Source organism: Jaculus jaculus, chromosome X, assembly GCF_020740685.1.
Source record: "Jaculus jaculus isolate mJacJac1 chromosome X, mJacJac1.mat.Y.cur, whole genome shotgun sequence".
NCBI lineage: Eukaryota > Metazoa > Chordata > Mammalia > Rodentia > Dipodidae > Jaculus > Jaculus jaculus.
The window spans coordinates 131,541,112-131,552,629 of NC_059125.1; the positions used below are offsets into that span (position 1 = coordinate 131,541,112).

General features: G+C 41.8%; 1 protein-coding gene across 1 annotated transcript in view; it reads left to right on the forward strand.

Moving 5' to 3' along the window:
• Nucleotides 1–2,627, forward strand: part of Hprt1 (hypoxanthine phosphoribosyltransferase 1) — a 46,928-nt gene extending 44,301 nt beyond the window's left edge. The window contains exons 6-8 of the mRNA XM_045139948.1: nucleotides 614–794; nucleotides 959–1,035; nucleotides 2,019–2,627. Coding sequence (XP_044995883.1) covers nucleotides 614–794; nucleotides 959–1,035; nucleotides 2,019–2,066 — 306 coding nt within the window. The 3' untranslated portion in view covers nucleotides 2,067–2,627. The remainder of the gene's footprint in view (nucleotides 1–613; nucleotides 795–958; nucleotides 1,036–2,018) is intronic.
• Nucleotides 2,628–11,518: the final 8,891 nt, after the last annotated feature.

An 11,518-nucleotide genomic window follows, 5' to 3' on the forward strand; every position in this document is an offset into this window, starting at 1 on the left:
CAGAATTGTTGTCTTTTAAACAATTGAAAACATGATTTACTTTAAAAAATAACTTATACCTGGGCATAGTGGTACATACCTGTGGCTGTAGCATGAGTTCCAGATCAGCCTGGGTTATGGTGAGACCCTACCTCAAAAACCAAAGGAAACAAGAAAAAAAAAAAAAAACTTGTTGATTGAGGGATAGCTCAGTGGCATACTACATGCTTAGTATGGGTAAGACCCTGAGTTTAATCATGAGCACAAAAAAAAAAAATCAAAATTTCTTTTAGCACATGAGTTGGCTTTTAGCCTAAAGTTGTTTGTAAATCAAATGTTGAAAGTTTTGATAAAAGGGCTTACCTCTCCCATACTCTTTACAGCTTACAGGGTGTGGGGTGTGTTTTCAGTATTCTAGACCTAGAGCTCTTATTTTTTCATCTTTGCTCATTGGACTCCCCAGCCATTCATCTTCCAGATCATCTGCCCTTCAGTGGGCATATGGGTAGTGGGGATTCCACTCCCGGAATCATACATCAGGTTCCAGGTGGAAACCAGGCTAGGGCCTTGTGCATAGTATGAACTCCTTGCTATCCCCTCCCAGTAATCCTCATCATTTAGCTCTCCTTTTTAGTCTCCCTTTGGGCATGGTAAAACTGACCACGATATAGTAAATGCAGATAAACACTATGTAAACACATTAATGTTCTCTTTTGTAATGCCCTCTTGTCTTTCCATATGTCACACATCATATTTTGTAATTAACAGCTTGCTGGTGAAAAGGACCCCTCGAAGTGTTGGATATAGGCCAGACTGTAAGTGGATTCCCTTTTGTCAATAATTTAGCCATCTTCTAATGTGAAGAAGTTGTATGCAGAATGGCTTCAATATTTGTAAAGAAGGCACATTTGCAGGTATTAGATTTGAATGTAATGTCTTGTGTCTAAATGATAAATTGTGATTTTTTTTTTTTTTTTAGTTGTTGGATTTGAAATTCCAGACAAGTTTGTTGTTGGATATGCCCTTGACTATAATGAGTACTTCAGGGATTTGAATGTAAGTAATGCTGCTTTTCCCCATTCTCATTTTTCAAAACCCACATAAAAATTTAGGAAAGAGAAAAATTGTTTTCCCCTTCCAGCACCTCATAATTTGACCTGACTGATGGTTCCCATTAGTCACATAAAGCTGTACTCAAGTACAGACGTCCTTAGAACTGGAATTTAGCCAGGCTTGGGTGACACTTTTGCTGTCTGAAATAGTTGAACAGCTTTAATATACAATAATTATCTCATTATTATTTCAGATAATAAATGTGGTCATAAGAAATAAATGATTGAGTTTAAGTCTTTTAATTCACTACTTCAAATACCTGCCTCCCTCTGGAGGCAGGAACCCCATGAATGTATTTATGAACATGGTTCAAGAATATTTGGGAGTACTGCATAAATAGCATTGTCTAAAGCAGGTTTTTTATCTCATCTTTTTAAAAAAATATTTTATTTATTTGCAAGCAGAGAGAGAAAGATAAATATGAGTGTACCAGGGCCTCTAGCCACTGCAAACAAAATCCATATGCATGCACCACCTTTGTGCATCTGGCTTTATGTGGGTAGTGGGGAACTGAATCCAGGTCATTAGGCTTTGCAGACAGGGACCTTAACCACTGAGCAATCTCCAGCCCTACCTCATCATTTTTTTTTTTTTTGAGGTAGGGTCTCACTCTAGCCCAGGCTGACCTGGAATTCACTCTGAAGTCTGTTTATTGACAATAGCCATAACTATAGACAATAAACCATGATAATTCAGTCCTCCACTTTCCTGTTCACTATTCTTTTTTTTTTAAGTATTTTTTTAATTTTTTAAAACTTATTTATTTGAGAGCGACAGAGACAGAGAGAAAGACAGATAGAGGGAGAGAGAGAGAATGGGCGCGCCAGGGCCGTTCACTATTCTTATAAGATATGCAAAATACTGTTCTTGCTTTTAATGTTAGAATGTACTTTTCTAATATGAATTTCTGGCCTTTTGTTTTATAGCATGTTTGTGTCATTAGTGAGACTGGAAAAGCCAAATACAAAGCGTAAGATGAGAGTTCAAGGTGAATTTGCAAACACGAGGAGTCCCAATGATGTTGCCAGTAAAATTCTCAAGCGTTCTAGTTCTGTGGCCATCTGCATAGTAAAGCTTTTTGCATGAACCTTCTAAAAATTTTATCTGTTTTGTATTTTAGAAATGTCAGTTGCTGAGTTCTGGAACTTTTTATTTGCACTATGAGTCTATAGGCAGACTATCAGTTTTCTTTAAGTAGATTGATGTTTAACTTGTGAATGGAAAAAAAATCTCTTAAATGACACCACTGTTAATAATATTGAAATTGTATCTGTAAGAAGGATTTAAAGAGAAGATATATTAGTTTTTTAATTGGTATTTTAATTTTTATATATGCAGGAAAGAACAGATAGGTGACTGAATATTGTTAATTATAACACCATGCATTTAAGTCTGAAGCAGTCAGTCTGTACACCAGTAACAACATCTAAGAGGTTTTGTTCAGCAGTGTTGACTGTATTTTCTCACTTGGATTATTTCAGTGAACATTTGTCAACAGTTCCTTTTAAATGCAAATAAATAAATTCCAAAAAAAATCCACTTTTGGATTCTTCAATATAAAAATCTGAAAAGCTAAGGATTTCCTCTCTCTCTTCCCCCCCTTTTTTTCTTGTTTTTTTGAGGTAGCGTCTCACTCTATCCCAGGTTGACCTGGATGTAGTCTCAGGGTGGCCTTGAATTTATGGCGATCCTCCTACCTCTGCCTCCCAAGCACTGGGATTAAAGGCATGCACCACCACGCCCGGCTCTTTTTTTTTTTTTTGAAGTAGTGTCTCCTCTAGCCCAGGCTGACCTAAGTGAAAGTCACTATGTAGTCTCAAGCTGCCCTTGAACTCGTAGCGATCCTCCTGCCTCTGCCTCCCAAGTGCTGGGATTAAAGGTATGTACCATCCCGCATAGTGATTTTCTCTTTAAAAGAAACTTCATGCCTACCATTTCTCTACAAATTCACTTCATTTTTTGTTGGTTAGTTTTTTTTCTTAAGTTTTAGCAGCCAGTTCAATTATAATCTTTTTGTTTATTTGTTTTTTTCGAGTTAGACTCTCACTCTAGCCTAGGCTGACCTGGAATTCACTGTGTAGTCTCAGGCTGGCCTCAAATTCACAGTGCTGGGCACCACCACACCCAGCTTGAACTATAATCTTTATCAAACATAGTAGGCCATGGTTATCTGATAGAATGAATTAGTGAAGCTACTTCACTACTACTTCAACTACTTCAGAGACATTAAATTACAGATACCCAGTACACATGTACTAACATTTTACCTTGTTGAAAAAAATTGCCAGGTATGGTGGAACACACATTTAATCCTAGCATTCAGATGACAAGGGTAGGAGGATGGCTGTGAGTTCAAGGCCAGCCTGAAACTAAATAGTGAATTCCAGGTCATCCTTGGCTAGAGCAAGACCCTACCATGGAAAAAAAAATCCATAGCTTTCTCTTGGAATTTTATGAAGTTGTTCAGATTGCAATTTGAGCTACTTCTCAATAGCTTCTTTTCAAACATGTCCTATGAACTTCATTGTATAGATGATTCTTCTTTATTGGCCAAAGAACATGAGCCAAGATGCAAGCCCAGATCTGTCTCAATCTTGACATCATGAAAAAGTGAATTGGATTTGTAGTTAGGTATACTACCCTAACTGGTTTGTAACCCAAATCAAGCTAACTAGAAAATGCCTCTTTTCTGTTACTCAAATCTGATTTTGGAGTATACAATTCTAATACTTATCTGAATGTGTGTGGGTTTGTGTGTATATGCTTGCGTGCACACATATGTTTGGACATGCATGCACATGTGTATGTGGAGGCCAGATTGGTTGTCCATCTTATTCTTAGAGATAGGAGTCTCACTATCTGAAGCTCATTGATTTAGTTAGACTAGGTGGCCAGCAGGCATCAGGGACCTTCCTTTCTCTGCCTCCCTAGCACTGGGATCATAAGCACACATTGCCACACATTGTATGTGGGTGCTGGAGATCCAAACAAGGTCCTCATACTTGCATGGCAAGCATTTTACCCACTGAGCCATCCCTCTAGATCCTCTAATAATTTCCTTAACCAACTTTTGATGGATCAGATGTAATCCATTTGTAAGATAAGGAAAGGGAGATGTCATGAGGAGAGCAGTCATTTTCAGAGTCACAGTTGAATGTTCTAAAAAATAAAGTTAGAGAGCCAGGTGTGATGGCACATGCCTTTAATTCCAGCACTTAGGAGGCAGAGGTTGGAGGACCACTGTGAGTTCGAGGCCATCCTGAGACTGCATAGTTAATTCAGGTCAGCCTGGGCTAGAGTGAGACCCCACCTCAAAAATCCCAAATTAAATTAGGAAAAAAGCAAAAACTCTTATTTTCCTGGGGCTGTTTAGTGTATTACACCTTCATCCCCCAAGACTTCACTTTCATTATAATCCTGTAGAATGAGTGAAAAAATTGACAGTTCTAGTTCTGCAAGATGGTCCCTAGAATCGGGCATGGTGGCACATGCCTTTAAGCCCAGCAGAGGTAGGTGGATCACCATGAGTTCAAGGATGGTCCCTAGAACTTGCTCCTCACTTCGTCACTGTCATCTGTCATTGCTTGAGGGCATCATCCTTGTTCCTACAAGATCACTTCTGCTGCAGGGCATGGCCTAGTCTAGTCTTCAGGGATAATTACCCTCATTTGTGGGAGGGGGTTATTCAGATCTGTCCTGCAAGATTCTAAGGTGACTCGAGGAAAGGTTAAAGACAATGACTTATGCTGCCACCTCAACCAAAGTAAGAGACAGACACAAAATGAAGGCTTTTCTTCTGCTGCAGGTACCATGTAGATCCAAGTGACAAGTCAGTGATTTTTAGCAGTAACACCTTCTGAGTGCCTGTGTCAGGAATATTATCATCCAAGAAAGTGCAGGTGGTTTGCTTCCTGGGAATTAGTGTGTGTCGAACCCTTTGTGCATTGCTGTGTTGCAAATACTTAGAATCATGTTTGTTACTTGGTGAGCTCTAATTTTAATTCCATATAGAAAAGATCTGTGTACAGCCTGACCTACAGCTCTACCACTCCTTTGAAAAGCTAATCAATTGGCATCCTCCTTGCATTTAAGATTCTAGAAAAATGGGTTCATCTGGGCCCCATGTATTGAGGAAAACATGCTAGTTTTGTGAATAATCATTCTACTTGGGAAAAAAAAAATCAGTAAACAAGACAATTTTAGTTTTTTCTTTTTTTACTTTTGTTTCATTTTCATGAAAGGCTCTCTTATAACCCAGTCTGACCTTGAACTCACTAGTATAACAGGTATGCATTACTGATAGGAATTAGATAAGGTAGCCTCCATTCTGTGGGTAGCTAGCTAGTCAGGGTTATAGGCCCAAAAGGAAAAAAAAAAAAAAAAAGTTGTCTTCATGTCCTGACAGAACTGATGGATGCAGAGATTTTATAATGAAATGTGTATTGCTAGTGAAAAGTCCAGAAAACTGTCTGGGAACTGAAATCCAAAAAGCCCTGACTTCTTTTTTGCATGCAAGTACCTTAACTTCTTTTTTTTTTTTTTTTAAATTTTTTTGTTCATTTTTATTTATTTACTTGAGAGTGACAGAGAGAGAAAGAGGCAGATAGAGAGAGAGAGAATGGGCGCGCCAGGGCTTCCAGCCTCTGCAAACGAACTCCAGACGCGTGCGCCCCCTTGTGCATCTGGCTAACGTGGGTCCTGGGGAATTGAGCCTCGAACCGGGGTCCTTAGGCTTCACAGGCAAGCGCTTAACCGCTAAGCCATCTCTCCAGCCCTTAACTTCTTTTTTACTTGGTTCTCCTTCCTTCTTGGAACTTTTTGATGGTAACCCACATTCCTTTGCCTAACTCATCAGCCTGTCAAGGATTCCCACATGCATTCAAAGTAAAGAACCCGATCTGCCCTGAGGACCCCTGATCCAAGTCACCAAGCAGATCACCAGCGGACTCCTTCCAGTTTGGGAGCTTTCTCCTTTACTTTTCTAAAAGAAAACCTTGCCTAACTTGCTGTTTTGCTGTGTCTGCATCTGTCAGTTGTTTGTGGGATCACAAGAAAACAAACTTGAGATCCATTGGCATGGGGAGTTTTAGTGACTTGAGGGCTCAGTATGTTAACCCCTAAACTTATCCTGTCCTGAGCTGCAGTAGGCTCTTTGCTTTCAAAACCTGTAACATAAGCACACCAGGCTTAAAATCTTGGCAATAGCCAGGCATGGTGGTGCACCCCTTTAATCCCAGAATTCAGGAGGCAGAGATAGGAGGATCACTGAGTTCGAGGCTACCCTGAGATTACATAGTGAATTCCAAGTCAGCCTGGGCTAGAGCAAAGCCCTAACTCAAAATACCCCCCCCCAAAAAAAAAGCTTGGCTAGTAGAAGTTTGTCCTTTTGTCAGTTCTGAGACTTGAAACTAGCCTCTCTCACATACTAGGTAAACAGGAATTCTTCCTCTGAGCTATGTCTGTAGTCTTAAGACAATTTCAAATACTGACATGCTGTTAAATGTAATGTTCAGGGCTCTGAAGGGCAGGCCCTCTTCTTTGGGGTGCTTGTTGAAGGTGATGGTTGAGCTGCAAGGGAATGGCTAAGGAACCAGCCACTGGGAAATCCTAGGGGGAGAGACTTCCTGGCAGTCGGGGTAGCAAAGTACATGGGACAAAGCCACCTCCAATGCCTGGGGGAAGAGAGTGGTAGGTCCTGTGATCAGAGGAAGGCTGGAGCCTGACTATGAATGACCTTGAAGGCAATGGCAAGGAGTCTGACTTTTCTGCATTCCACAATGGGAAGGCCCTTGAGGGGTTTAAGCAGAAGATTTTATTTGCATTTTAAAGACATAAGAACCTCTAAAAGCCCTTGGAAAGCTGGCTGGGGAACTTCAGGAGTAAGAACACAGTGCCAGCAATGAACTACTATTTAATATAATCCTATTATGCTTAGCTGCTTGACATACGTTTGTATTTATGGACTAACTTTCATAGCGTGGAGGCCGGGAGACCATCTCAGATGTTCAGGTTGGCAAGGTTGCCATGGAAAGTTGGCCATTATTTCTTGGCCTGGATTATTGCAGAAAGTAGTCTCTGTCCTGGTCTGCATCCATCCCGGCCCACCTTTCTCTGCCTGTCTGTCTGTCTGTCTGTCTGTCTCCCTCTCTCTCTCTCTCTCTCTCTCTCTCACACACACACACACACACACACACACACACACACACACACACACTCACACAGGGTTCTCTACAACAATCAAAGTGATCCCATTTAAATTAAAGCCCATCATGGTGGAGCACACCTGTAATCCCAGTACTTGAAAGAGGATTAGGAATTCAAAGTCATCCCCACCTTCATAATGAATTTGGGTCTAACCTGGGCTATCTGAGATCCTGTTTCAGAGGAAAAAAATGCAACTTCAGTCCTAGCTGGGAGTGGTGGTATGCATATGTAATCTTGCAGAGGCAGAGGCAGAGTGGCTTGAGGTCAGCCTTGGAAACATCAAGACCCTAATCTCAAGACCCTGTTCTCAAGAATAAGAAAAGGAAAAAAGAAAAACCTTCAGAGTGAGTTTCTGTTTGCCTGAATCCCTCTTGTGGGTCCTCATTGTCCATTGAAAACTGAAGTTCTTTCAGTAGCCAGAATCCACTTCTACCCCATGTGACACTCTGCCGCATCACTTCCAAGCAGGCCCTGAAATCCCCCCACAGCCATGACCTCGTGGCAGTACAGGGCCTGCCTTAGGGCCTTCCAGCTGCTCTCTCCTCTCCTTTCCATCCTTTCAGTGTCCACTCTGCACTTGAAGTGATCTCTATTATTTATTTTTTACTTTTTGTTTTGTTTTTCCAAGGTAGGGTTTCACCACGCCCAGCTCCCTTTTTTTCCCTCTTTCTGTGGGGGATGGTCTTTTTAAAAATATAAATTAGAAAAGCCAGGCGTGGTGATACACAACTTTAGTCCCAGCACTCGAGAGGCAGAGGTAGGAGGATTGCCATGAGTTCAAGACCACCTTGACACTACCAAGTGAATTCCAAGTCAGCCTAGGCTAGAGGGAGTCCCTACCTCAATATATATATAAATTAGGCTGGGTATGGTGGCACACACCTTTAATCCCAGCACTCGGGAGGCAGAGTTAGGAGGATTGCCGTGAGTTCAAGGCCATCCTGAGACTACATAGTGAATTCCAGGTTAGCCTACGCTACAGTGAAAACCTACCTTGAAAAACCAAAAACTATAATATATATAGAATATATTATATCTAAGAAACAAGTGTTCTGTGACCTAAAAACTCAGGTATAAATTAGCTCTTGCTCAGTTCTCTAAGTCACGCTTATATTACTTTTCTTCTTCCCTTTCACTTCTACCACACCATTTTTCCAGGTCCTCAAACCTGCCTGTCACCCCCTGCCTTTGGGGCCTCTATAATCGCTTCTATTTTTTTTTTTTTTTGTTTCTCCTTTTCCCTCCCCCATCAATGTGGCTGGTTCACTGGTCACCTTGGTGAACCCTGCCCTGACCTTTTAACAGCCTCAGCGTCACTTTCCATTAATTACCTAGGTCATTTTCCTCATAGTCCTTAGCAGTGTCAAACAGCAAAGTGGTTCTTGAGTAGCAAAACCTACAAATGGCTGGACTGTCACTCTGCCACATATTTGGCTGACAAAGAAATAAGCCAAGTGGGTACAGTTAGTTTATGATTTAACATGACCATGGAAAGCATAGTGTCAGCTCCTTGAGTCCCTGGTCACACAAGATGACGTGAGCAGCAGGCTGCTCTGTCATGGGGGAGTCAACCCCAGACTCCAGCCTAATGATTTTATGGCCTGCAGCTGTACCCTTAGTGAGGCGGCAAGGGCAAAAGGCCCTTACCAGAACCAGGGAGGCGGATGAGAAACTGCCTCCACAAGAGAAGGGGGTGAGAGACAAATGGCCTTGGGACAGCTCCTCACAAGACTGCTTTTGTTATCATGTTCTGGGGAGGATCTTGGGGCATTCCTCCAAGACAGGTCAGGCTGCAGATGACCTTGTCCATGAGGCTGTGGAGAAGTGCATGGCACATCCCCTGCAAGCTTTAAATCAACGAGAGGCTGCCCATAATACGTAGCACAGCATGAATGGCATGCATGCAAGTAGTCTTTTCACTATGTTGTCTAGGGAATAGTGGTCGGCACAGGCTCCATTCAATCCACATGCAATTTAAAAAATAATTGGAGCTTGCTTGAATCCAAATAAACAGAACCCACACATGTAGAGGGAAGATTGTATTTTTTTTTCAAGTTGAGAAAAAAGTCAGTCGTGGTTAAGAGTAGCTAATATTTGGGCAGGAGACATGGCTCAGCAGTTAAAAGTGCTTGCTTGCAAAACTTGCAGGCCCTGGGCTCAATTCCCCAGTACTCACGTAAAGCCACATTCTCAAAGTGTTTGCAGAGGCAAGAGGCCCTGTCATTCCCATTTTCTCTTTCTCTCTCAAGTAAAATATTTTAAAATAGCAAACATTTGAATATTTACTATGCGTCTATTATGCAACACTGAGCACTTGATTCTCTATCCCAAAAGAAGGAAGGCTATTTTGGGTTGTAAAATAAACAGCTAGTACTTATAAATATTTTTAAATATTTTATTTGAGAGAAAGCAGAGACAGAGAAAGAATGGGTGTGCCAGTGCATCCAGCCACTGTAAACAAACTCCAGATGCATGCATCACCTTGTGTATCTGGCTTACATGGGTCCTGGGGAATTGGACCTGGGTCCTTTGGCTTTGTAGGCAAGTGCCTTAACCACTAAGCCATCTCTCCAGCTCAAATATATATATATATTTAATTTATTTGCAAGCAGAGAGGGAGGGAGAGGAAGAATGGGCATGCCAGGGCCTCTTGCTGCTGCAAATGGACTCCAGATGCATGTGTCACTTCGTGCATCTGGCTTTTTATGGGTACTGGGGAATCGAACTGGGGGTTGCTAGGACTTGCAGGCAAGTGCCTTAACTGCTGAGCCATCTCTCCAGCCCTAATTCGTTGTGTGTTTTTTTTTTTTCCTGGTTGTTTGGTTTTTCATGGTAGGATCTCACTATAGCTCATGCTGACCTGGCATTCATTATGTAGTCTCAGGGTGGCCCTGAACTCATGGTGATCCTCCTACCTCTGCCTCCCGAGTGCTGGGATGAAATACATGTGCCATCACGCCCAGCTTAGTTTTTTTTTTTTTTTTTTTTTTTTTTTTTTTTTTTTTAATTATCCCAGTTTTCCAGATAAAGAAACACCAGTCCTGGGCTGGAGAGATGGCTTAGCGGTTAAGTGCTTGCCTGTGAAGCCTAAGGACCCCGGTTCGAGGCTCGGTTCCCCACGTTAGCCAGATGCACAAGGGGGCGCACGCGTCTGGAGTTCGTTTGCAGAGGCTGGAAGCCCTGGCGCGCCCATTCTCTCTCTCTCCCTCTATCTGTCTTTCTCCCTATGTCTGTCGCTCTCAAATAAATAAATAAAAAATGAACAACAACAAAAAAATTAAAAAAAAAAAAAAGAAACACCAGTCCAGAGAGGTTGCATAATTTTTCCAGATCACACAGCTAAAAGGTGTCAAGGAATTTGAACACAGGCAATTTTATTCCAGAATCTGCCCTCCCAATTTATTGTCACAACCTCTAGTGCCCATCTCTGTGTAGAAACAAATATGCTGACAAGAGAGGAAAAGCGGTGAGCTTATTAGAGGTACTACTTGCAAATGCCATTAAACATAGCCTTTTGAGGCCCTAGCTAATCTGGACGAATGTCAGCTGACTTTGTCTGGCACTAGACCGCGTCCTCAAAGACTTACAGAAGTTCTCCAATGTGCTCTTCAGATTTTTCTCACTCATTTTACGATCCTGTTGGCAGCTTCAGACAAAATGACTTTCTAGCATAAAGGCTTGTGTGTACTCTTTGCCATTTCTTTAAAATTTTTTATTCACAACTTCCATAATTATAAACAATAAACTATGATAATTTCCACACCCCTCACTTTCCCTTTCACAACTCCATTCTGCATTGTATCTCCTCCCCCTCTCAATCAGTCTCTTTTATTTTGATGTCATGATCTTTTTCTCCTATTATGATGGTCTTGTGTAGGTAGTGTCAGGCACTGTGAGGTCATGGATATCCAGGCCATTTTGTGTCTGGAGGAGCACATTGCAAGGAGTCCTACCCTTCCTTTGGCTCTTATATTCTTTCTGCCACCTCTTCTGCAGTGGACCCTGAGCCTTGGAAGGTGGGATAGGGATATTTCAGTACTGAACATTGCTCTATCACTTCTCAGCACTATGGTGCCCTTTGAGTCATCCCAGAGGTCACCACCATCTGAAAAGTGAAGCTCCTTGTAGCAGACAGCTTCAGGTTCACTGAGGTGAACTTTCAGACCAGGCACAGTTACGGAGGAAGGGATTTATTGAAGCTTTCAGATCCAGGGGAAGTTCC